Source organism: Siphateles boraxobius, unplaced genomic scaffold (genome assembly GCF_051911475.1).
Source record: "Siphateles boraxobius isolate OS27281-9 unplaced genomic scaffold, OSU_SipBor_1 35, whole genome shotgun sequence".
Taxonomy (NCBI): domain Eukaryota; kingdom Metazoa; phylum Chordata; class Actinopteri; order Cypriniformes; family Leuciscidae; genus Siphateles; species Siphateles boraxobius.
This window is the reverse complement of record NW_027508975.1, coordinates 3,617,287-3,642,713: the sequence shown is the minus strand read 5'-3', so window position 1 is coordinate 3,642,713 and position 25,427 is coordinate 3,617,287. Positions and strand designations below refer to the sequence as shown.

General features: G+C 38.1%; 1 protein-coding gene and 2 long non-coding RNA genes across 4 annotated transcripts; 1 reads left to right on the top strand and 2 right to left on the bottom strand.

Annotated features, from left to right (window-relative positions):
• Positions 1–265: 265 nt before the first annotated feature.
• On the bottom strand, positions 266–9,325 carry LOC143702349 (uncharacterized). The gene is made up of 3 exons (XR_013190429.1): positions 9,251–9,325; positions 6,557–6,665; positions 266–403 (listed from the first exon to the last, which is right to left on the bottom strand). It is a non-coding gene; the product is annotated as an uncharacterized LOC143702349 (long non-coding RNA).
• col1a2 (collagen, type I, alpha 2) lies at positions 4,494–24,117 on the top strand. 2 transcript variants are annotated; one of them, XM_077196056.1, is made up of 50 exons: positions 4,648–4,841; positions 6,504–6,505; positions 7,475–7,510; positions 7,786–7,869; positions 8,249–8,305; positions 8,595–8,639; positions 8,850–8,903; positions 8,996–9,049; positions 9,143–9,196; positions 9,289–9,342; positions 9,518–9,571; positions 10,129–10,173; positions 10,298–10,396; positions 10,490–10,543; positions 11,030–11,128; positions 11,217–11,261; positions 11,792–11,890; positions 12,826–12,879; positions 12,978–13,085; positions 13,444–13,497; positions 14,195–14,293; positions 14,454–14,507; positions 14,673–14,771; positions 14,858–14,911; positions 15,015–15,068; positions 15,175–15,228; positions 15,729–15,782; positions 16,066–16,110; positions 16,203–16,301; positions 16,379–16,486; positions 16,633–16,686; positions 16,776–16,829; positions 17,716–17,769; positions 17,937–17,990; positions 18,140–18,247; positions 18,466–18,519; positions 18,627–18,680; positions 18,810–18,971; positions 19,117–19,224; positions 19,320–19,427; positions 19,517–19,570; positions 19,719–19,826; positions 19,910–19,963; positions 20,052–20,159; positions 21,116–21,169; positions 21,257–21,364; positions 21,590–21,836; positions 21,939–22,123; positions 22,221–22,463; positions 23,103–24,117. In XM_077196056.1, exons 1-50 carry the CDS (start codon positions 4,772–4,774, stop codon positions 23,247–23,249), a joined length of 4,059 nt encoding a protein of 1,352 aa, XP_077052171.1. In that variant the 5' UTR covers positions 4,648–4,771; the 3' UTR covers positions 23,250–24,117. The 2 variants fall into 2 exon arrangements, with proteins under 2 accessions (XP_077052170.1, XP_077052171.1); XM_077196055.1 differs by lacking the exon at positions 6,504–6,505 and having other exon boundaries at positions 4,494–4,841.
• Positions 11,765–12,879, bottom strand: LOC143702350 (uncharacterized). The gene is made up of 2 exons (XR_013190430.1): positions 12,803–12,879; positions 11,765–11,964 (listed from the first exon to the last, which is right to left on the bottom strand). It is a non-coding gene; the product is annotated as an uncharacterized LOC143702350 (long non-coding RNA).
• Positions 24,118–25,427: the final 1,310 nt, after the last annotated feature.

Here is a 25,427-nt window from a genome sequence, read left to right as displayed (position 1 = left end):
AAATGTTTGCGTTGTCTCTTGGCCCCTTAGTTTACCTGTGATCCTACATTGTGTACATTTGGTTTTCACGCTTGTGTCTGAGTGCATTAGCTACATGCTGTGACAGCCACACTGGTATGAGAGTCTTGTACTGATCATGTTGCAGCTAGCTGGCAGGTGTACAGGGGATCAACTCTAACATGAGTGTACTGTGGTCCATGTACCTCCTCTGCTCTGCCTCTGGATGTGGAGAAATCTGAGACGCGGAAACTGGGTTGAGCGCGCAGCCAATAAAACGATGCCTGAGCTCAGCACATCTGGAACCCAACAACATACAGCACCAGCAGATCACTCATAGTCTGGAGACCTCAGTGGAAAAAGGAGAGTTCTGCAAAATGGCCGACAATAAAAAGCGGAGCAACATCTGAAAAGCACAAAAGAGATCTCCAATATTATTTGATCTGGGTCTATTGTAATGAAAGTGAATGGCGTATGAACAAACTAAGTCTTTACCCTGTTTCAGAACCGTTTTGAATCAAGGGTTCTATAATGAGTATGACTTAATGTTATTTATTATTTTACTGCACAATAGGCATATACTATAAAGCTAAGACCAAATGCAGAATAAATAATAAACAGAATAGCAATGGAATTGAAATAAAAGGATCCTCTGCACCTTCCAGACAAATGGGTATTCTTGTTCAATATGGAAAATGTAACAGTTTGCAGAACCATACGAGATTATTTTATTTATTTGACAATAAATATGATGTTTTGTAAAACAAAATGCAAAATAGAAATAATAAAACTATTATTAACAATAATTATATGTATGCAATATCACAGTAAAAAAATTGCTGCCTTAAATCTTTAAGTACAATCAACTTGGATTTTTAAGTCATTTCAACTTAAATTACATTAAACTGACTTAAAAAATAGTTGAATCTTGTATAACTTGTAAAAAAGTTAAAAGTTGCTTATACAATATAAGAATCGTTGTTATATGAATAAGGTCAGTTCAGCACACTCTATGAGTATGTTTTTCTCAATTTCATCTTCTAGTTCACTATTGCAGTACACAAGCACTGTTCTTGTCTAGTTTCTGCTGAACTCCATGTTTGACTGAACATGCTGCAGTGCCTGGCCATCTTTGAAACACATTTGCTCTTATTTGCTCCTCCCCTTCAATGCTTTCCCAGCTTTAACTACAAGCAAGTTGCCTGGACATTCCAGCAATGACTAATATTTTTCTGGCGCAGAGAATTGAAGCCCTAAGGAAAGAAACAGCGGAGTGCCATTTTAAGAAAGCGTGTTATTCATCTTCTTTAGGCCTATTGATGTATATTCACAATATTATTATTTGCCACAGTTTATGACTGACAAGAAAAACCCCAGAAAGTGTCTCCTACTTAAGTACAGAAGAAGTACTTGTCAAACCCATGTGGAATCAGCCTGTACAGACGTCATTAACACTTGTGACATTAATGAGTGTGTTACAGTTAGTCCTGCTGAGGAGTCTAATTAAGTACTCATAGTCTATGAACTTTCCCATCCTGTTCAATTAACTATTTAAACAGTGGGTGGGCTGTAACAGACCTTGGGAGTTTATTAAACTGAAGAAAACAAACATACTTTCACATCAGTTATCATTACAGAGTTTCTATTTACAATAAGTGCAAAAAGCTTCATTTTGTGCCCAAAACAGTGACTCTCTTCCAGGAACTTCAAGGACACATTTACTGCAGGCTGATATGGTTAGGGTTAGGAGTGCTGCCAATAAATCAGCATCAATTTATGATTTTAACAAATGCAATCCATACAATGAAAACTGTATGCTATATAATCTAATGTTATTTGCACTTATAGCATCTGCTCAATCATTATGAATCACTTATACATTATATCACATGCTTATGTGTGCATGTGAGCCTATTCATGGACAACACAAATGCATCTTCTATACTCCTTATAATAGTACCGAGTTTCCTAACAATATAGCATTACTGTAAACTGCAATAGCCTATCCTGTAGTGAAAAACAACTGATGCTGTGGGGCTGTTCACACAGAAAGCATTTTCCCAATTTCTTTCAGTGCAAACACGCACTAGATGGACAACTTCAACGATTGCGCATGACAGGCGTTCTAAAAAGTTTAAAGAAGTTCAACTTTTTAAAAAAGTTACTTTTTTTTGGTCCTCTGACCTGCTTCTCGGGTTATTAACAGCAAAAACATGTTCTGTATGAACCGGTCCTACCACAGAACACATTTTTGCTGATAAAAAAGCGAGACGCAGGTCAACAGGCCGAAAAAAAATCTCAAACTGTAGAGACGTGTTTTTTGAGCTCCGCGTTTTGCGCAAGACTCTGGCTGTGTTCGAAATCGCCCCCTATACCCTTAAATAGGGCCCTATTTGAGGAGACAGTCATTTGTAGTGGTGTCCAAAACCATAATGGAAGTTATCGAGTGCACTCATTCAATCCCATAATGCACCACAATAAGGAGTGTACAACTGATGTACACTCAACAGCTAGAAAATACCCAGAATGCACTGTGAGAGTCATGCCATACAGCACATCATACAGGTATTAAATTGTTTAATTAAGGTTTATATTTGCTAGTTTACCATTTAACAGCAAGCTCAAACTATGCAAAAGTTTCCGAAAAGTGTCACTCGTTTTCATTCACTCCTTCAAGTGGACTAAATTAACAAACTAATGTAGAGAATACTGAAGGAGGGTGTAGGGGGTGATTTCGAACACAGGTGCTGCAAAAGATGAGAGTGCAACAGTCAAACACGTCCATCTAGTCAGTGTTTACATAGAAAAACAATGGAAAAGTAGCGTAGTGGAAATTAAAAAAATCCATTCTGTGTCAACCGGCCCTTAATTAGTGTTGGATCCCATACAGCCAGTTAAATATTATTAATGATTAAAGGCTAGAAAGCACATGCATACTCATTTTTGTGGTGTTCTTTCTGGTAAATTCAGATTAAACAAAACTAACTAAACAAACTAAAGTAAATGTGTGTTTTGGTGAACATGCCATAGGTTCCGGACGCCACATTCTGCAGAAGACTAAGTGGTGTATTCTGGGTACAGACATGTCTGGTCCTGTGGCCAGAGCTGCACTGAGGAAGGAGGATCTGAAACTAGATCTCTCAAACCGGCCTTTACTCTTTACTCTTCCGTCTAAAGAACTAAAGCGAAGGTCTTCAGCAAATATCTGCTCAAGAGTTTAAAAAATGAAGAAAAAAAACCTGAGGCCAGCCAATTGGTCATCTATGTATGGATAAATGACATACAAGAATGAGAAAAAAATGAGAAATCTTGGTTACACTTTATTTTAATGGTACAATTTAGACACTCTAACTATAAGTAACTTTACTACATGTCAACTGTCTCTCATTAGACTGTTAGGTTAAGGTTTAGTAGATTTAGTTGACATGTAGTTGCAAAGTTACTTATAGTTGGTAGGATGTATGTTGGGGGACCATCGAAATAAAGTGTTACCGAAATCTTTTTTTTTTAATTTTATTTATTCAGACACTTGACCGAAAGCTATAGGGATTAGGGATATTAAAATCGTATTATTTTATCACACAAAACATGAATTTTCATTAAAGTGACAAAAACATGATATTTTTAAAGTCGTGAGGGTCTTAAGGGGTTTTTCTTGTCACATGACAACAAAATGGCTTCCTGCATGTCAGTTATGCAACACTGATTTGCAGGAGAATTTTTATTATTTATCTTTTTTTAATGCTCAACTGCTTACTTTATTTACTTTATTTAGAAATAATAATAATAAAATAATGAATGAATACAAATATCGAACTACTCCAAAATGTTCTTTTTCCAACAATTTCAGTCTTTCAATGATCCCTTGACAGTTCTACCACCCAGACTTATTTTAAGCCCCACAAATATATCACGACTCTATTCATAACCCTAAAAACGTTCAACACTGAAGAATTTGTCTGAATTAAAATTTGAATGTAACTCTGAAAAACTTAATAGATCCTGTGAAAAACGATCACCAGGCCATTGACCCACATACAAGTGCAATGTATGGTTTAGAAAACAAAACTAATTGCTGACTGTGGCCATCCTTTATAATAGTCTAAAAATGGTTTTAAAAAGTTTCAGTGTGCGCTATCTACAAGACAAAGCAAATAGGTTTTAGTGCGTAAAAAGGCAAAAATATGACAACCTGGTCATAAGGTGATGTGCGTTTTCACAGCGTCTAAGCCTGACTTATTAAGCCTGCATAGCGCTTATTCTTCAGTTAGACAGGCTATATCTCCCGTTCCCGGGGTCAGAAGCGCATTGTGAAGATGCGTTAAATGCGCAAAATGTGCCACAAGTGTCCGCTTGACGCGCTCGGACCCATCCATCCTATAAGAGCCACTGAAAAGCCTGAGAAAAACGCAAAGCTATTCTCTTTTAAACCTCGACCATGTCCACGTCCTCAAAAGAATGGATCTAATTAAAACGTTGTACTCGTCATCATTGTCAGAGCATTGCCAAAGTTTGAGAGAAAGAGAGAGAGGCTGGGATGAGGGCAGTGCTAGGATGAGAGTCATATAGTCTCTCTCTCCCATTGGTTTGGGGGCTCACTCTGGACACGCAGTCAAGGGAACCTCCTGCCATATAAATAGGGCTGGTTGCTCTTTATTATTCTAGCATCACGGCAGCAGGTTCCTGCTAAGTTTGGAGTTTATACCACAACTGTATGCCTGCTTGAATTAAACCAGGGCACTGCAGCACAAGGAGTCTGCATGTCGGTTTAGACATGCTCAGCTTTGTGGATACCCGGATTCTGTTGCTGCTTGCAGTGACTTCGTACCTAGCATCATGCCAATGTAAGTCTGAAATATGCTTTTTTTTTGTCTAACCAAGGATCTTAAGGCTTTTTCTTTCTTCTTCTACTGGATTTGCTCCGCTTGTTTGGTTGAACCTTGCTGGGAAAATTACCTCAAGGAAAGCTAGAACTACATCTGAAGAATTGAGGCGTTTCCTTTTGGCTTTCCACTGTAAAATCCAGCGGATCCTTTTAATGGATACTTCGTGGTCTTGGATATTTTCATCTGTTGCAATTGAGAAACGGAAACACATGGCATAGTTATCAAATATTAAGTATATAGAAAGAAAGTTTAAAAAATATAGTCAAGGACAGCTGGTTAAACGTGTTTAGTTTATGGTTAGGGTGCTGTAGAAGTGGCTTTTTTAATTAAAGGGGGGGGGGGGGGGGTCTGTAAAATCTGCCCCCTGCTGGCTGAAGCCTGTTACATCACATTTAAGCAACATCCTATAAAAATGAACTGATTTATATTCTTATCTCATTTAAATGAACTCTTTTAAGTATAAAAAGCAACAAGTTCTTTTAAATAATACCCAAATGTAAAGACTCATATATGCAGAGTGACAGGAAATAATAGGCCTATCATAAAATCGATTTTATGCCTCTAAAACACAAAATGTTTTAGTAAAATATTCTTACCTTTAAATGTAGCATTTTTTTTTTTTTTGAAAACTAAGTAAACTGACATTTAAAGTGGCATTAGGTCATATATTCCACTATATCACCTTGTAGTCAAATACGCCACCTGGTGGAGAATAAACGAAATGACACGTAGCTCCTATAGGATAAAACTATTTCGTTCAGTGGGTTCATAGTTCATAGTTGGCAATGCAACCGGAAGGCCTAAGCATGCAAACAATACCTGATAACCTCTACAGGGTTATAGTACCTGACAACCTCTACTGTATATAACTCACTTGCTAAAATAAATCAATAACTACATTCAGCCTAGGACACTATTATATTATAAATACTCTATAGAACAGTATATATTTGTATTAAAACATATTAACATATTTATATATAATTAATATATACAATACAAATATTGCATGTTTGTTAATTCACTTAAGAAATATATTTTTAGAGAGATTTACTCATACTATGATTACTTTATTTGAACTCAAATTAATCAGCAATTAATTAGTAAATTAAGCCAGTACAGAAATTAGTATATTTACTAGGAATAAATGTATGCTGCTTTGTGTTATAATTTTCTTAGACACTACACTACAAATTTTACATCCATTCGTACAGTTGCTCTATCAAAAACAGCACATTTAACTGAAAGATAGTAATCTTTTATTGTTTTACAGCAAAAGACACTAAATTAAATCCAGGCCTACTATAATCAGGTCCTCTCATTGTCTCAACAATGCAAAAAACATAAAAAAGGCACAATTCTTCCATTTTAACACATTGATTTTTGCATGTAAGTATATTGTATTTATCATAAACGTACAGTATTCTGTTGTATTCTTCCGAAATCCTTACGCTAAGTGAAGCCTAGAATGATGTATAATAGACTTATCTGGTTTTTATGAACGTTACTGTATTTCAACATTATGTGGAGTGCATAACTCTAATCAGTCACCTCTGTCTATCTCTTTTTCTCTCCCTGTTTTTCCGTTTTCTTCCTCCACCCCCAATCTTCATCATACAGCGGTCAGTACACTCGCATGAAGTTATTTCAATTGTATTATTAGAGATATTTACCTTATCTGATCCCAAATCTCCAAGCAAATGATGATATTCGGTGAAAAGATCCTTTGGTCAATCTCAAATACAGAGCATTTTGGATTATTTCTGGGGTTTTCCGTCTTGTCTGTGACAGGGAGGAGGAAAGCGGTCCATTGGCTCAAGCTAATGTCAGTGAAACTAGAGATCACCTTACCCTGCCTAGCAGACAGCCTGGGCACAATGGACCCTTTTTAGATGGCCTGCTGAAGAGGTGGACTCAAAGTAACAAAATCAACATGCTGCAGAAATTCCTCCATCCTGGTGGATTTTGCCCAGCAGTTCCCTCAAGTGGACATGCATAGCATAGATTATTGGAATTGGCATAAATATGGGATATTATTTGGGATTGAGTCAAACTGTTCACCTGAATATCACATGACAGTATTGATCACCAATAACAGAAGGTGCTTAAAGGAGCATAATGAGGAACGTCAGTGGGACAGGCTCAGCGTCCTGCTCTAGGCCTGTGTGCTCCTTCAAGCACCTCTGTTGCTACCTTCATTAATATCTAATATCTAATTCCACGCATGCAGTTAATAGTATTTACTGATGAAAAATGAACAGTGCATGTCATAACTCTTTTTGCAGACTAATTTGCATGTTTGTAGTTTGAAGAACTCAAGAAATGCTTTTGATATGAGCTACTGCACATCACATGACACAAAAAGGGGAATAAATAAATCCTCTTTTTATTTATTCACTTTTCTATGTGCAATTATATTAAGGTTATGTTCATGTTTATGGTGATGAGTGTAGAACTCAAACCTGAAAATGCACACTGCATAACATGCATATGAAAAGCTAACGTTCTTCATATGAATGCCTGACAGTAAAATGTTAGACTTTAAACCATAGGTCTGTGCCTGTTGTCTGATTATATTTGTCCATAAATAGGGCCTCAGGGGACCAAAAGGACCCAGAGGTGAGAGGGTAAGTTTACACCGTCATTTTTCAGAATTAAAGTTATGTTTAAAATAGGCCAAAGGCTACATTTCAGAGCATTATTACAAGGTGTTTCGTTAAACCATTATCTATAAGGACATATGGACAGGAAAAGAGCTCTTATGTATGTTTTGTATAGTTTCAGTTTCACTACACTAGCATAGTGGCTAGTTCACGTCAACATTACAGATTTACCTCACATTTTATAACATAAGAGCAATCACAATTAGCTTAATTTTGTTATTTGTTCTTGTTCTACATAGGGTCCTAAAGGACCAGATGGAAAACCCGGCAGACCTGGACTTAATGGGCCTCCCGGCCCTCCCGGCCCCCCTGGTCTTGGTGGAGTAAGTTTCCATTTCAAACCAAAAACTTTTCCAGACATTTTTTATTTCCAACAGCGGTCGAGCGATTAAATCTTACGGGTAGTTATATTCGAGGCTTCTGCTCCTCCCGTTAACCCATGACCGAGTCGTATTTAACATTTGACCTTTAACCTTTGCCCTGAACCTTGGCCCCAAAATGGCTGTGAGCTGTATTTATTTACAATGTAAGGATAGAAACAGCTTCATAATTTAAGTATGAAATAAGAAACATTTAGAGAATGTCTTCACTTTTTTCTGAATATTTTTTTAATGGTAGTGGAATATTAAGTTCAGTATTATAAAAGTTAAAATAAGTTAAAATAATACATTTTACTAAATATTTGCTCAATTACTTTTGTAGAACTTTGCTGCTCAATATGATGGCGGGAAAGGATCTGACCCCGGCCCTGGACCAATGGTGAGTCAATTTCATTTAATATCAGCTTCAATTCTATTTCAGTTGTGAATCCTTTCTGCTAATATTAAATATATTAATATTAAGTTTGTATTAACTGTGTATTAAATACTCGAACAGTTCAGTACTAAAGTATGATGATTTGCACAACTTTCTTTGCTGTATTACTGTTGCAGTGTCCTGCAAATTAAAGATTGGACCTTTTATTTTTGATAAAACATTCATCATACTAGCTAAACCATTGCTGGTCATACTGAGCCACTCATGTTTACTTTCACTTTCATTTTCTCAGGGTTTGCAAGGACCCAGAGGCCCAGCCGGACCCCCTGGTTCCCCTGTGAGTATTTCAATCTTTTTAACTGGATTGCAAATGTAGATTTGATTCTGTTTCAATAAAAATTTAAATACAATTGAGTGATTTAGAGTAATTATTAATTCAATAATCAGTCATTTCATCAAATATCATTTTGCATATAGCCTGTGAGTATATATGGCACTTAAAACCTAAATGTGACATTCTTTTATTCCTTTTCCCATGAATATATAGGGACCTCAAGGATTCCAAGGACATGCTGGTGAGCCTGGAGAGCCCGGACAGGCTGTAAGTGTTCTTGGTCAACATTGTTTCGCACAGTTTGGAGATGACCTTTGAACTTAAAAGCTGTTTTTTTCTCCTCTATCATCTCATAACAGGGAGCTGTTGGTTCTCGTGGTCCTCCTGGACCTCCTGGCAAAAATGGTGAAGATGTGAGTGCTGTGATATCATGAGCTAATGCTGAAACGATAACTTGACCATGCATTAACTGTGTCTTGACCTCCTCTTGAATTTTTCTCTCTAAGGGTAACAATGGCAGACCTGGAAAACCTGGAGATAGAGGAACACCTGGATCACAGGTAAGGCATCAAACTATACTTTTTTTTCTTTAAATCAAGCATGTTTGTATCTACCTCAGTAAGGAGCTTCATCTTTGCTCTCTGTTCTACAGGGTGCTCGTGGATTCCCAGGAACTCCTGGACTCCCTGGCATGAAGGGACACAGAGTAAGTGCTCAGTGTTGAGGAAAGACATTGCAATCTTACAGATATCAATTCTAACATTTCTCATAGAAGATATACTGAAGTGAGAGCTTACATGTAGTTTCAAGTGCTTCTAGAGACAGACATGTTTTGTAAGTAATCTCCTAAATAGCCATGATCTTAATTTCTCGTTCATCAGGGTTACACTGGTCTTGATGGACGCAAAGGAGAGCCTGGATCAGCTGGTGCTAAGGTAATAATCACACATGATGTAAAAGTTTAGCACCCTAAAGTGTGTGTGCCATGCCAGCTTATGTGGCTATTTTCATAGCGAGAAAAAAGTATTATAAAACTATATGTTAGGTTTTTACCTTTTATTTTTTACCATTTATATAACTTTGTTTCTTCCAAAACGTTACTAGAATAAAAAAGGTTTCTCACAGGGTTAAACCCAGCACAATCTAAAAAAAAAAACATACTTCAAACATGCTAATATTAAAAACTTGTGTGTCTTAGCACTCTAAAGCATCTCAGACCATAAAGAAATGCACCTGCCACGTTCACATAAAGTAAATCAGTTTAGTGGAATCGAAGTGCAATTCAAAAGACGCTTTACATAAAAAAAATATTTGTTTTATGCGTTTACGTTCTGAATTTTATGTGTGAAAGATGCTATAAAAATAACAAGCATTACTATTATTATTGATAATATTAGTCATACCGTAAAGCACATTTTCTAGCCCGTATAATGACTAACTTCAAATCTATCGTGTCATATTTTATACACTTTTGTTTGTCTCTTGTCAACAGGGTGAGAATGGTGCTCCTGGATCAAACGGGACCCCCGGACAGAGAGTAAGTCAAATACTATTATTTTCTCAGTGATATGAAAATACTCAACGCATATCCCAATTCTGACTTCAGCACAAATGGCCTTAAATGCATACCTACTTGAACTCTCATTCCTCTTGTTGCACAGGGTGGTCGTGGTCTTCCTGGTGAGAGAGGTCGTGCTGGCCCTTCTGGCCCAGCTGGTGCTCGCGGTGCTGATGGCAACACTGGTCCTGCTGGCCCTGCTGTGAGTGGATTGGCTGCCCTTTGACCCCTCTGTCTCCTAAAATGTGCCTTCTGACATAATCCTGTTGACGTAACACATTTTCTCTCCTCTCAGGGTCCTTTGGGATCAGCTGGTCCTCCCGGTTTCCCTGGTGCCCCTGGACCTAAGGTATGAGTGACAACTGGTGAATTCATTCTAAGAGAAGCTAATACTGGCTGTTCATATCATTTGATTAGATCTCATGTTCCACATATATCTATAGGGATAGTTCAGAATTAAAATTCTATCATAATTTACTCGCCCTCGAGTTGTTCCAAACCTGTATGAGTTTCTTTCTTCTGCTGAACACAAAAAAAGATATTTTGAAGAATGTTGGTAACCGGACAGTTGATGGTAGGCATTGACTTCTATAGTAGGAAAAAAAAATACTATGAAAGTCAATGGCTACTGTCAACAGTCTTGTTACCAACATTCTTTGCAATATCCCCTTTTGCATTTAACAGAAAAAAATTAGCTCATACAGGTTTGGTACAATTTGAGGGCGAGTAAATTATAATAGTATTTTACTTTTTGGGTGAACTATCCCTTTAATTCATCACAGCAACCGTCCTTCTTTTACAATCTGTAATTTAAAATGTCTATAATATTTCACAGGGAGAAGTTGGACCTGTTGGTCCCAATGGCCCATCTGGACCTCAGGGACAAAGAGGAGAGCCAGGCACGAACGGTGCTGTGGGCCCAGTTGGACCCCCTGTAAGTGCATTTTAAATATTTGCAGATAAATTCATCTGATTTTCATTAAGAAAAAAATAATAATGTGTCTCTCTTTGTATTTTTACAGGGTAATCCTGGTGCTAACGGTATCAATGGTGCTAAGGGAGCAGCTGTGAGTTTCCATTCGTTTCATACTACTTAATTTGAACAAGAAATATACTAATCATTTTACAGTTCAATTTCAACTGAATTATGGTAAATAACTGCCAAATAGTTTTGACAAATTTGACAAACATTTATATAATGAGCGAGTACATCATGAATCCATCTTCCAAACCGCGTTTTTGTTTGATCCCGGATCACTACGGTACACCTATAATAAATGTTTATATTCAAGTGGGACGACAACCGCTGAGGAATAGACACGTCATATACATAAACAGAGAAGACGCATGCAGTTGTGTTTATTAACTGATAAAGTGACAACATTTACATAGTGTACCTTTAAGTAAGCTTAGCTTCAGTGTCAGAATTCATCATAAAACAGATGATTTTGCATTTACTCAACCGTCTTTACTCAGTGCTTTATCTTAAAATAACACTTCTATGAATCCAACCTTTGTATGTAAGTGCTTGTTCTTTTTTGTTTGTTCTTCTTTTTTCTTTTTAAAAAAAAAAATATATATCTGATGTCCTCCACAGGGCCAACCTGGCATAGCTGGTGCCCCTGGTTTCCCTGGCCCTAGAGGAGGCCCCGGCCCCCAGGGACCTTCTGGAGCCTCTGGTCCAAGAGGTCTTTCTGTGAGTACCATGTGATTTGTCACAATGTGTATTAATGATGTACCCAATTGTTAGCTGCCATTTTGGGGTTTTGGCTGAAAGAAAAAAACAGGCTGGAATGTTTTAGAGAAACTATTCCTTTAAAGGCCTGTTCACACCAAGAACGATAACTATAACGATAACTATATTAGTGTCCACACCAAAGCACGATATCGTTCTGTTTATTCTAAGGTTTGTCGTCTGGCGCTTTAATGCTACAGCTCTTTAAAGCAGGATGGATTCTGATATGCTGTCAATTATTTTGATCCTTCATCAGCTGGAAAAAAACATGATTTCAAAGACAATGTTTCTCTGTGTGAACTCTGCTATTATTTTACATTTAGAACGATTTTCAGAACTATATCTTTATGGTTATCATTATAACTATCAGCCTTGGTGTGAACGGGCCTTAACAGATTCATTATCAGAAATTCTGAAAGTGAAATCATCCATGTTCAATTGGATTTAAAAGAGGACACGTTTTCAATTGATAAAACTCCCACACCTAGACAATGATCCAAAATTGAACCATAATCATTATATTGAAGCATTTTGCAGTCAAATTTATATTGAATAGATCAGCAGTAACATAATTACATAGGTCTTTCTTTAGGTCTATACAGTAATTTTATTTAAACAATATTTTAAAAATAGACAAGATGTTAATCAAAAGTAACACCAATTGAGGAAGAAACAAAGTTTAATAATTTTGTTAAAAGTAATATGAAAGTTGTTCTATTAAATCATCTCAAGCAAAAGGAGATTTAAAATTTTCTGTTGCCGTTTTGTTTTTCATGTCGGTGCATCACTGCTGTCTATATGTTCATTCATTCATTTGTAATAATGAAATTCTGATTTGTACATCTCATTAGTAGAACGATGAAACAGTCTAACCTTTGAACTGTTTTGCTGCTCAGGGTGACCCTGGACCCGTTGGAGTGAAGGGAGATTCTGGTGTCAAGGGTGAACCTGTGAGTAAACACTGTCAGGCATCTCAGCATATTTTATGTAGTCTGTGCATTAACTGAATGTCCTTGTTCACCTCCTTCTTTGTCTGCTTCCCGTACAGGGTAGTGTTGGTCCTCAGGGACCCACTGGTCCTTCTGGTGAAGAGGGCAAGAGAGGCTCAACTGGAGAGCAGGGATCTACCGGACCCTTGGGAATGCGTGGATCTAGAGTAAGTTTGTAACTTTATTTTTTGATATGTAAGGGTACCTCCATTTTAATTGTAAGTGTCAGAGAAATTGTCACAAAAACAAAATAATAAAAATATATGATCACCACTTTTAGTTGGTTTAGAGGACAAGGAACAGATATGAAAGAAAAAGTACAGAACAATAGTACAGAAAATTAAAAAAGAAAAAGAAACAAATACAGTGGATTATGTGAGAGTTCTTCCCGTAAGAATAATGCTAAACATCTACTGAACTTGATCCTATGGTTAATTGGTAGCATAAAATATACTCATATATGTAATTGGTTATGTTTTCTATTATTTATTTGTATTAATCTATGCACATTCACGTTTCTTGCAGGGAGCCGCTGGTACTCGTGGTCTGCCTGGTCTGGCTGGCAGATCGGGCCCAATGGTAAGATTCAAGTGATATTAAAAGTCCTGTTTTGTATTGATTCAAACTATAGTAGTCGCCAAAAGTGACATCCTCAGATGGTATTTGTTTTTAGTGGCCCTAAAAGTTTGATTAAACCATCAAAATCTGAGGAAAATATTTTATGTATATATTTTTAGGTTTTTATCTGACAAAATGATTTGGCCAAAGCAGCAAACTACAGCTACAGGTTTTATTTTACTATTAAAAAAAATGCGTAGAAAAACAAAAAGCTCACAGGAAACAACATAACAGCATAACAGGTATTCATATTTTCTTGGTTCTCTTGTTTTTGCATGTGTTCATTATTTCTTTGTATGACAGCCTGGACAACAATTATGTCGCACAATTAGGCATGTTTCATTGCGTTATCACAAATAAAACAATTGACTTCAAGCACAACTACGCAAAATGCTTACAAAATCTTTAACAATTTTTCAATATTTGAATAAAGTGTGAGATGTCAATTTTCCTAGACCGGACATCACTTTTGCCAACTAGTGTCTGTATATAGAATGTGACAGTAGTTTAGCTGCGTAAAAGCATAAATCGCTAACCATCATGTCATTTATATATAAAAACTAAATAATATATCTTTGAAGCTCTGAAAATCCATGCAGTTTCAAATTGATCTGATGCTTTTTTTTAAGACACTGATCTCTGACTCTTGTACCTTCAGGGCATGCCTGGTGCCCGTGGTGCTACTGGTACACCTGGAGCCCGAGGACCTCCTGGAGATGCTGGTCGTGCTGGTGAGGCTGGTCTTGTTGGGGCCAGAGTGAGTATCACAATTAGCCTTGCACTACTTTTTATCTGTTCAGTCCATAATGACAGGGAAAATTTGTAGATTACAAAGCAAGAAAAATATGTAATATACCTAATCTCTACAATTCCACAAGTACGTTTGAGATCAGTCATTCTTGATATAATCTTTTCAGGGTCTCCCTGGTAGCCCTGGCAGTTCTGGACCCCCTGGAAAGGAAGGGCCTTCTGTGAGTACAATCGCTGTTTATACACATAATATACATATTATACACACATTTCTGAGTTACCCAAAGTAATTTCTAAAAACATGCAATTAAAAAAAAATGTAATAATGAAAGCAAGGACAAAAATATTACAAATATAAGTATTGTGCTTTGTTTGCCGTATTCTAGGGTCCCGCTGGTCAAGATGGTCGCTCCGGCCCCCCTGGCCCAACTGGACCCAGAGGCCAGCCTGGTAATATTGGATTCCCCGGTCCTAAGGGACCTTCTGTAAGTGATTACTCTGATTTGTGCATTTCACTTTTATTTAGAGATTCAAAAAGTATCATTGAGCTCATCAATAAACCTCCTTGCAGGGCGAGCCTGGCAAGCCTGGTGAGAAGGGACCTGCTGGTCCAACAGGACTGAGAGTAAGTGTTTCAGAGAGAGAGAGAGAGAGAAGGGAATATATGCTATTCGTCCATATCATTAGTTATTGAGCTGCTCTGATTCAGTTTCTTACTTTTCACTTAGGGTCAACCTGGTCCTGATGGTAACAACGGCCCTGCTGGTCCCGTCGGACTTGTGGTAAGTAGGCCATCTTAAATTTTCTGAAAATTATATGTAATGTGTGTGTTAGCACATTACTTATCACTTTTTCTTAGTGGTAATAGATTGTTGTATTCTCATTTAGGGTGGCCCAGGTGATAAAGGAGAGCAGGGACCCTCTGGTGCTCCTGGTTTCCAGGTCAGTGTCACGTCATGCCTGCTGAAACTTTACTAAAAGTACTCTTATGTTAAATCTAAGAAGTGTTTCTCAACCTTTTTTGTCGCATGTACACCCATAATCTGTAGGGATCAAGTACCCTCTATTTACACTAAAACATGTTCCTTTCAACTTTCATTATACTGGGTATCATTAAACATGATCATTTTTTATACAATATTATTAAAGGGGTTGTTATTACAGTAAATTACTTTTAAACTAAAAACAATCAATAGAGTGGGCGAGAAACTTAGCTTGTAGCTTGAGCTTATTTGTTTTGGCAGTTCACAGCCAGGTGTAAGAAAGGCAGACAAAAGCAAAAGCAAAAGGTTTCCATGTACCCCCTGGGTGTACCCATGGTTGGGAATCACTGTCATAGACAAAACATAACATAAAGTTGTAATAGTCTTGTATGCATTCTACCCGTTCATCTAGTGACTGAGTCTTCTCAACAACTTATGTCGCTCATTCAACTTTAACAGGGTCTTCCTGGCCCCGCTGGACCCGTTGGTGAGGCTGGCAAGCCCGGAGATAGAGTAAGTTCTTCTCACAATGAACATCTTGCATTAAATTTACAATGCACATTCTGCAGTGCATACAGAAAATAAATATATATTACTTAATAACACTAAATATTTTGTGATGTTGAGTCAATTCTTACTTGAGAGCTTGTATTTCCTGTACTTAATTGACGAATGAGAATTTATTGTTTTCAGGGCTTTCATGCAATGCGGCTTATGTAGTTTTTGGTTCACTTGCATAATATTGGACGCACAATGTAATGCAAATCATTTACAAATATTCAACATCTCTCAACAGGGTATCCCTGGAGATCAAGGTGCATCAGGACCTGCTGGCGTGAAGGTGACCTACCTATCTCTGATTTCTTGTTCTGTGTTTATTTTCACGTTCTAGAGAATAAATGACTGTTCTTCCTCCCTTTTATCACTGTTTAGGGAGAGCGTGGTAGCCCTGGACCCGCTGGTGCTTCTGGTGCTCAGGGACCCATTGGTGCTCGTGGCCCTGCTGGTACTCCTGGCCCTGATGGAAACAAAGTAGGTATATGTGTCACCATACACCATCCAGACAGATCATTTTTATGAGTATAACTGACAAAATATGTATTCTTCAGGGAGAGCCTGGTGCAGCTGGAGCTGCTGGTGGCCCTGGACTCCAGGGAGCTGCTGGCATGCCTGGTGAGCGTGGAGCCGGTGGCACCCCTGGACCTAAGGGAGAGAAGGTATGAGTTGGATCAATGCTCATGTTCACCATAATGATGAAACTGCTTTGGAGAGAAATTTTGATGCATGTACAGCATTCCATAGTGGATATGTTTCCAAACCTGTATGACTCCTAGCTGACTGAAAATATTTATCTGATCCACAGGGTGAGGCTGGATACAGAGGACTTGAGGGCAATGCTGGAAGAGATGGTGCCCGTGTAAGTATACCCTACCTAGATCTCATTTTATATACGTAATAAAAAAAAGCATACATTTTGATGGTATGGTATTTTTCTTTAATTTACAGGGTGCTCCTGGACCCAGTGGACCCCCTGGACCCGCCGGTGCTAATGGTGACAAGGTAAAGAGCATTCTCTCAGCTGTTATGTCTGATCAAAGCAGAGAATTGTTGTTATCTTTGTAAATCATTGAAACTGAAGATTTACCTCAGTACAAAGAGATTCCCCCACCCTCCCACCCCCTATTTATTATGGATCTTGCATTATGTATTGCACATCATAACCATAATATGTCAAAAGCGACAGCATAGAAATGTATATATTTAATGGCATGACACTAACAGAACGTTAAAATTTATTCTTACCTTCTCAAGGGGCAAGCAATTTGCTAATTAATCACTGCTTGAAGAAGAAACCCCTGCTGGCAACTGTCACAATAGGCCCAGATATAGAAAATCACTGCTGCCCTCTGCCGGAAATTTCAAACAATATTCCGTGATTCAAAAACACTGGAGTTAGGTTATTTACCAATGGTGATCAACAGTGTATGATTCTTACTATATAATTAACAGTAATCTAACTTTGCTGCATTCATTTAAATGAGGTCTAAATCAGATTTTTACTCATCACTTTGAAACACTGTTTATATTATGAATCACTGATGTGTTTTTAGATGACAGTGATACTGACAACTCTGTTCTGAATATATGGGGAAACAAATTAGAAACATATACCGGCATGTGTTTGTTTCTTTTCATCAATGTGATGCACTACACAAAGCATTGCGCAGTTTAAAATTTGTTCAATTTAGAACAAATGGCTTTCGGCATGAATGTTGCTGAAATGTTCTGAGGGATCACCAAAATCATTTATAAGTACTTCCTTGGGACTAAGGACAGTTGAAAAAAAAGTCATACCCTAGAAATAATTGACTTGGAAGACTGGCAAAAGTACAAAAATAGTTGTAAAGATAATTTTGATCAAACTTACCTCTGTGTTCTCTTCCAGGGTGAGACTGGCTCCTTCGGTCCTCCTGGACCTGCTGGTGCTCGCGGTGCGCCTGTAAGTATTATGATAATTTCTTTATCACACATTGATACCATGATCCTTTCTATCATACAAATTGTCCAATATTGAGGAAACTAACTAGAAAAGTAAATAACTGAGCACAAGCTATAAAAACACTTCAGAATCAAGCATTCATGCTCAAGTCTTGCCATGTCTTTTAGGGAGAGCGTGGAGAGTCTGGCCCTGCTGGACCTTCCGGTTTTGCTGGACCCCCTGTAAGTCCACATGATTTCTGCTGAAATCTGCAACTAAAGAATGCTTCTTAGTGATTCATACATGAAATTTTAGACGTCCAAATCAGCTTTTTTATAAACTCTGAACAGACATGCACTGAAAAATGACATGGACACAATAATTCTTGTAGGGTGCTGATGGCCAGACTGGACAAAGAGGCGAGAAAGGACCTGCTGGTGTAAAGGGTGACACTGGACCCCCTGGTCCTGCTGGTCCTGCTGGCAATTCTGGACCCCTCGTAAGTTTGAGACTACATTTAATTTGGCACATTTACTGGTAAAGAAATAGGCTATGCCTAACTGAGACTTTACTTCTCAGGTATAATTGTAAAAATCTGAGCAAGTGTAGTAGTATTGATAAATTCAATTTATGTCTCAGTCAAAGATGTCTAGACACCACATTTATGTACCTCTTTTATGATTTTGAACTTGTTCTAAATGTCTTCTGCATCTTTAGGGTCCTTCTGGTCCTGCTGGCCCACCTGGTGCCCGTGGTGACAGTGGTCCCCCTGTAAGTATGATTTAATGGATTATTTTATGGTATTATCAGGAGTTTTTTTTTGTTTTGTTGTGTGAATGTAGCTACATGTGACAGATGAATATCTGGCTCTATCCTAGGGTCTGACTGGCTTCCCTGGTGCTGCTGGCAGAGTTGGACCTCCTGGTCCTGCTGTGAGTTATATTAGATAACCATAAATTAACTTCAGACTTAGTACTTCAAACCTCCTGCTTGCTTCATTTCAGGATATAATGCTATCTTTATGGTCTCACATGAAATCTGGTTTTCATCCCAACCATTAGGGTATTGTTGGAGCTGCTGGTCCCACTGGTGCTCCAGGAAAGGATGGCCCACGTGGTGCTCGTGGTGATGTTGGCCCTGCTGGTCCCCCAGGAGAGAATGGAATGATTGGACCCCCTGGTCTGGCTGGCGAGAAGGGATCTCCTGGAGAGTCTGGTGCACCTGTAAGTACTAGTTGAACAAGCCAGACCGTGTTAAATACAAAGTATTACCAAGTATATATTATTGAACAAGCCAGACCGTGTTAAATACAAAGTATTACCAAGTATATATTATGTCTCATTGTGAACTTGTTCTGTTTAAAAATAGGGAGCACCTGGATCTGCTGGGCCTCAGGGTCAGGTGGGAAATGGTGGACACAATGGTCTTCCTGGCTCCAGAGGTGACCGTGGTCTTCCTGGTGGCCCCGGTCCTGTTGTAAGTGCACAGACAACCTCCTGATTGTGTCAGAACTGGTCAAAACTAACTTGTTACAGGGTAAATAAATATTGATGATTTTTTGTGTACTTTAGGGTGAACCTGGAAGAGTTGGTCCTGCTGGTGCCCCTGGTGCCCGTGGCCCCTCTGGCAACATTGGCATGCCCGGTATGACTGGTCCTCAGGGTGAGGCTGGACGTGAGGTAAGTAACAGTTTTACTTAAACTTTACTTAAGACACACAATTTGCAGGGTCATTCAATATTTACATATGCTTCTGTGTTGTTTTTTAGGGAAGCCCTGGTAATGATGGACCTCCTGGCCGTCCTGGTGTTGCTGGCCTTAAGGTATACAGCTCCTTTATTCATATTGGTCTGTATAGCTTATCCTAAGACTGTAGTCTTGTAAGAAACTTTAAAGTTCAGAACAGATTGTGTTATTATATATATATTTATATAACAAAATTTAACTGAACTGGGCTATTTCAACTGCCAGGGTGATCGTGGTGAGCCTGGTTCCCCAGGAACCTCTGGACCTTCCGGCGCTCCTGGACCCAACGGACCATCAGGCGCTGTTGGCAGACCCGGAAACCGCGGTGAATCTGTACGTGTCACTGAACATTGCCACAGCATTTACTGAATTATAAACAAATAAACTAAACAATCTTTCATTTACTCACCCTTCAGGGACCTTCTGGTTCTTCTGGCCCTGCTGGCCCTGCTGGAGTTAGAGGCGCACCTGTAAGTGTGTCAGACTGAAGGACCCGGTAAATATCTTCTATAAAAGTTTCTTCCTTTCAATCACTTCCTGTCTCCCTTTTTTAAACAGGGCCCATCTGGACCTCGTGGTGAGAAGGGTGTTGCTGGAGAGAAAGGAGATAGGGGCATGAAGGGACTTCGTGGACATCCTGGTCTGCAGGGAATCCCCGGAACCAATGTAAGTGGTACAACTTTGCTGATAAACGTCTGTTAGAACAGTTTGTTTAGTTCTCATACAAATTATTAAACAGTGGTGGACAAAGTAAAAATCAAATACTTGAGTTAAAGTACAGATTCCCTATTCAATTATTACTCCAGTAAATTAACTCCTTTTCAGTTTTTTCTTGAGTAAAAGTGCAAAAGTACTTGATTTTTAATGTACTCATGATTTAAAAGTAAAACGTACTGATCGATGAACCAATTATTTATTATAGTCAGTACTAGTCAAACTAGTCAGTGTTCAGCACAAATAATAAACATTAGTTTATACATTTAATCTGTATTGCAGATAAGCAAACAATCACACTATCAAAACAAACTTTAATATACTAAAATATAAAAAAGCTTTCCCTTTTACAATAGATTTAGTTCACAAGTAACTGACAGTCATATCATCATTACAGTCAATCATACCTGTATATGATTTCATTGACAATAATCAATACTAAAATTCATTAGTTTCATGCCATCAGTTGCATGCACATTTAAGCTCTGACAATATCCCTGTTCTTGGCTCATTTTGATTAGATCATTGAATCAGTGATTTGATGACTCAACAACAGATGCAATTGGATCAATGCAATTGGATCAAATTGTCAGTGTTATTTTTGAACCAATTCAGCAGGTTTACTGGAAAGAATCAATTTGTACACGAATTGGATGGAATTAATCTCAGATGGAATGGCGATATCTTCAGTTCAAAATAAAGAAGAACAATATGTTTTATGAAATGTAGTGGAGTAAAAAGGATGATATTTTGTTGTGGAATGTAGTGAAGTAAAATTTTCCCAAAATGAAAAAAAATACTTAAATACAGTAACACAGTAGAAATAATTGTTTTGTTTTTTGTCCACCACTGTTATTAAATGATTGAGCATAAAAGAGTCAACAAGAACAAATGTAACTGTCTTACAGGGTCCTTCTGGTGATAGTGGCCCTGCTGGTATTGCTGGTCCTGCTGGTCCAAGAGTAAGTAACTTTCTCATTCTCAAGACTTTGTATTTTGTCAGGCTATTGAGGAAATGTGCATAATGGTTGTCTGCAATTTGTCTTCAGGGCCCATCTGGTCCTAATGGTCCCCCTGGTAAGGACGGCTCAAATGGCATGCCTGGTGCTATTGGACCCCCTGGACACCGTGGTCCTCCTGGACATGTTGGACCTGCCGTAAGTATATATGCATTTGAGTATTTCTTCTACGCAGATATTTTTTTATTTATAGTTTCCAGAGACAATTAATTGTTATTGTAAGACAACATAAGAAAATAAATACATATAATACTTATAATATAGAAAATACTATACCTTACCTTGAAATTGAATGAAGAGAAAAACACAAAGTTGTAACCATAAATACAATATTTGGTTAATCAATGGTGTGTTTGACCGCAGGGTCCTCCTGGAACTCCTGGTCTTCCCGGACCCCCTGGTCCATCTGGTGGTGGATATGACACATCTGGTGGCTATGATGAGTACAGAGCTGACCAGGGCTCTCTCAGGGCCAAGGATTATGAGGTTGATGCCACCATCAAGTCCTTGAACACTCAGATTGACAATCTGCTTTCCCCCGAGGGCTCAAAGAAGAACCCTGCCCGTACTTGCCGTGACATCAGGCTGAGCCACCCAGAATGGAGCAGCGGTAAGTAACCAAAGCCATTTCACGTGTTGCTTTTTCCAGTAGCTCTAACTCTAACTTCTTTTGATTTCCCCTAATTATCTATGTTGCTTTCTTCGCCTGTAGGATTCTACTGGATCGACCCCAACCAGGGCTGCACCATGGATGCCATCAAGGCCTACTGCGACTTCTCTACTGGCCAAACCTGCATCCACGCCCACCCCGAGAGCATCCCACACAAGAACTGGTACAGAAGCTCCCAGGAGAAGAAACACATTTGGTTTGGCGAGACCATCAATGGTGGTACTGAGGTAAGTCAAAGTATTGAAACAGGACAAATTGAATGACTGTTCAAGATATATAAAGAGAAAGTAGTCTGAAGGTTGCATTCTTCCATTTTCTTTTCAGTTTGCTTACAATGATGAGACCCTGAGCCCACAGTCCATGGCTACTCAGCTGGCCTTCATGCGTCTGCTGGCCAACCAGGCAGTCCAGAACATCACCTACCACTGCAAGAACAGCATCGCCTACATGGATGCTGAGAATGGAAACCTGAAGAAGGCTGTGTTGCTGCAGGGCTCCAACGATGTTGAGCTCAGGGCAGAGGGCAACAGCCGCTTCACTTTCAGCGTCCTAGAGGATGGCTGCAGTGTAAGTTCTCTTTTTACACTTTGATTAAACAGACAAATTCTTCATTCAGTTAGCACAAAATGTACAAAATAAGAGTTTAAAGGGATAGTTCACACAAAAATGAAAATTCCATCCTTAATTACTCACCCTTATGTCGTTTCAAACCCCATAGACTTTGGTTTATCTTCAGAATACAAATGAATTTTTTTTTGATGAAATCTGAGAGTTTTCTGTCCCTCCATTGACAGCTACTCAACTACCACTTTGACACTTCATTAAGTTCACATAGAGATCGTAAAACTAATCCAAATGAATTGAGCAGTTTAGTCCAAATTTTCTGAGGGGACTCGATCGCTTTATATGATGAACAGATTTTATTTAGGCTTTTATTCACATATAAAGATTAATCAACTCACACATCACTTGTGGTAAACGAAAAAACAAGCATTTTCACTTGATGTGTGAGAACAAATGAGGTTCATTCTCGTGTTATAATTTTCATTTTTGGGTTAACTAACCCTTTAAGAAGTTAATATTATAGTCACAGTGGATTGTCCATATATTTTTACATCACAGCCTGTTCATGACAGTTTGATGTTTGTCAAAAAAACTTTAAAAAAGCCACTTAATATGTTTTGTCTTTTTGTTGTGTCCCTGCAGAGACACACTGGCCAGTGGAGCAAGACAGTCATTGAATACAGAACAAATAAACCATCTCGCCTTCCAATCCTCGACGTTGCACCTTTGGACATTGGTGGCGCAGATCAAGAGTTTGGTTTGGACATTGGCCCAGTCTGTTTCAAATAAATAGACTCATGATAAATTAAACGAGAGAAAGAAAGAAAAAAGAAAAATCTCTGCCCTTCTTTCTGTGTTTTTTTATACTGAATGCTGATTTTTTTCCCGCAAATCCACTTGCTTAAGCTGGGCTCTATCGGAGAGGACCAATGGACTGAATGGAGCATTGCGCAATGCAAATTAATACAGCAGCCCAAAGAGACACGGGATAACACCATGTTATGGGACATGTCATCATTTTGTAAAATAAAGGAAGTGTAATAAAAACAATGAAAGTATACATCACTTTGTGGTCTTTGTATATCTTCCAAAGAGGAAGTTTAAAACCACATTTTCCCGTAAGGTTTAAACTACCTCATGTGTAAAGGAAAATAATAATCAACATCCTAGTTGTCACTAGTTGGTACTAAGACTTCAAGTTCTGTCCTGTTTCAAAGGTGCTCCAATACTTGAAGCAGTGATATTATATGGTGCTAAACATGCAGCTGTGGAAAAAAACCCACTGTTACTGTATTACTTTGTATTGTCTCTGAGGAATATTGCACAGGTCCCCCTGATAACCCCATTTTTAAGCAGGTGGAATATTCCTAAACCTGAGGTTTTGTCTGGTTTTCACTTTTTGTTTCATTTGTTTTTGTTATCTCAGAGTTTTGTTCGGACTTTTTTTTTTTTTTTTTTACTTTTTTTCAGGCATTACATTCTTTTACGCCCCCCAGTGTTAATACTGACAGCACCGTTCATCCATTTTAAAGGGTTGCAGAGGCCACTCTCTCAAAACAAACCACAAAGTTTATTGTTCCTATTTTGTATATGTGAGATGTTTAAATAAATTGTGAAAAGTTCTGAAAATAAAGCATGTCCAATGTTCCGAAACACATTATTCCATGAGTTAATTGCTTTAATGTTGAAAAAGATGCCTGACTTATTTGGACATTTTGGATGTCTGCCTGATTTCTAATTCTTATATTGACTAGCAAATGATTTTAATGTGTTTATTTTTAAAACGTGAAATTGGTTTTCTATTTTATTCAAAGAATGGGTGTTTGTCTTAGCAAACATTACTTTGAGTCTATTGCCGTAAGGAGCTTATCTTCCTGTTTTCACTTTTGAATCAAATAAAAAGGCAGTCACTGCAACTTGGCATGTTTGTATTTGTAGAGAATCCAAACATGTAGATTTGTATATAGAAAAGATAGCATTGAATGCCACACTTTGTTTGTGCACCAAATAGCATTCCTGCCAATCCCAAACAGAACAGGTTTCTTTTAGATGTTAAGTCAAGGGTCATCCAACTCTCACAATCTTTTCATATATCATTTTTCCCTTTTTAAATGTCTCGCTCTAAATGATTTGAGGACTAGTTTTTGATCTGACAGAAAACAGGTTTTGTCTGTTCAATATCTTGATCAAATCTGTTTAGGTTCAAGAGGGCAAACATTCAGATACCTACTGTACATTTTTTTGAAAGCACTAACTTTTGACCCAGAAATGAGCTCTGTGCCAGCCAATCCCAGACTCCCCTAATAAAGAAAAGTGTTGTGTCCGAAATCACCCCTTATACCCTTATGCAGTGCAGAATTGGAGGGGACAGCCATTTGTAGTGGTGTCCAAAAACATAGTGGACATTATCGAGGGACAGGAAGTGCGAAAGACTTGTCTCAGGTCTAACGCACACTAAATTCACATCTTCTGTTATACTGCTTTGGAGCAGTATTTGAGGCTAAGAGTATCCCATCCTTCATCATGTTCAGGAACTCACATGCTCAGATGTCCAGGAAAACAGTCCAGTATAACTTAAATTAATTAGATATTACATATAGGCCCAATTTCACAAACAGGGCTTAGACTAAGCCAAAATTAGGGCATACATGCCTTATAATAAACTAACATTACTGCCATGCATCTTGAGACAAAACAATAGCACTGACATGTTTTAAGATATGTGATGCAAGCTGCTTTCAGTTAAAACAGCTCAAAAATGCATTCTAGTCTGGGAATATCTTAAGCCTTGTCTGTGAAACTGGGGCATAGGGTGAATTCAGGTTGATTTGGCACACTTTTTGCCATTACAATGACTGGGAAAAAGAGTAAAAATCAACCTGTATTCACCATAACTTTTGAAGTAAAATGCAGTTTTGCATATTTTATTGGTGCAGAGATGAGTATATTTTGTAAAACATTTACACC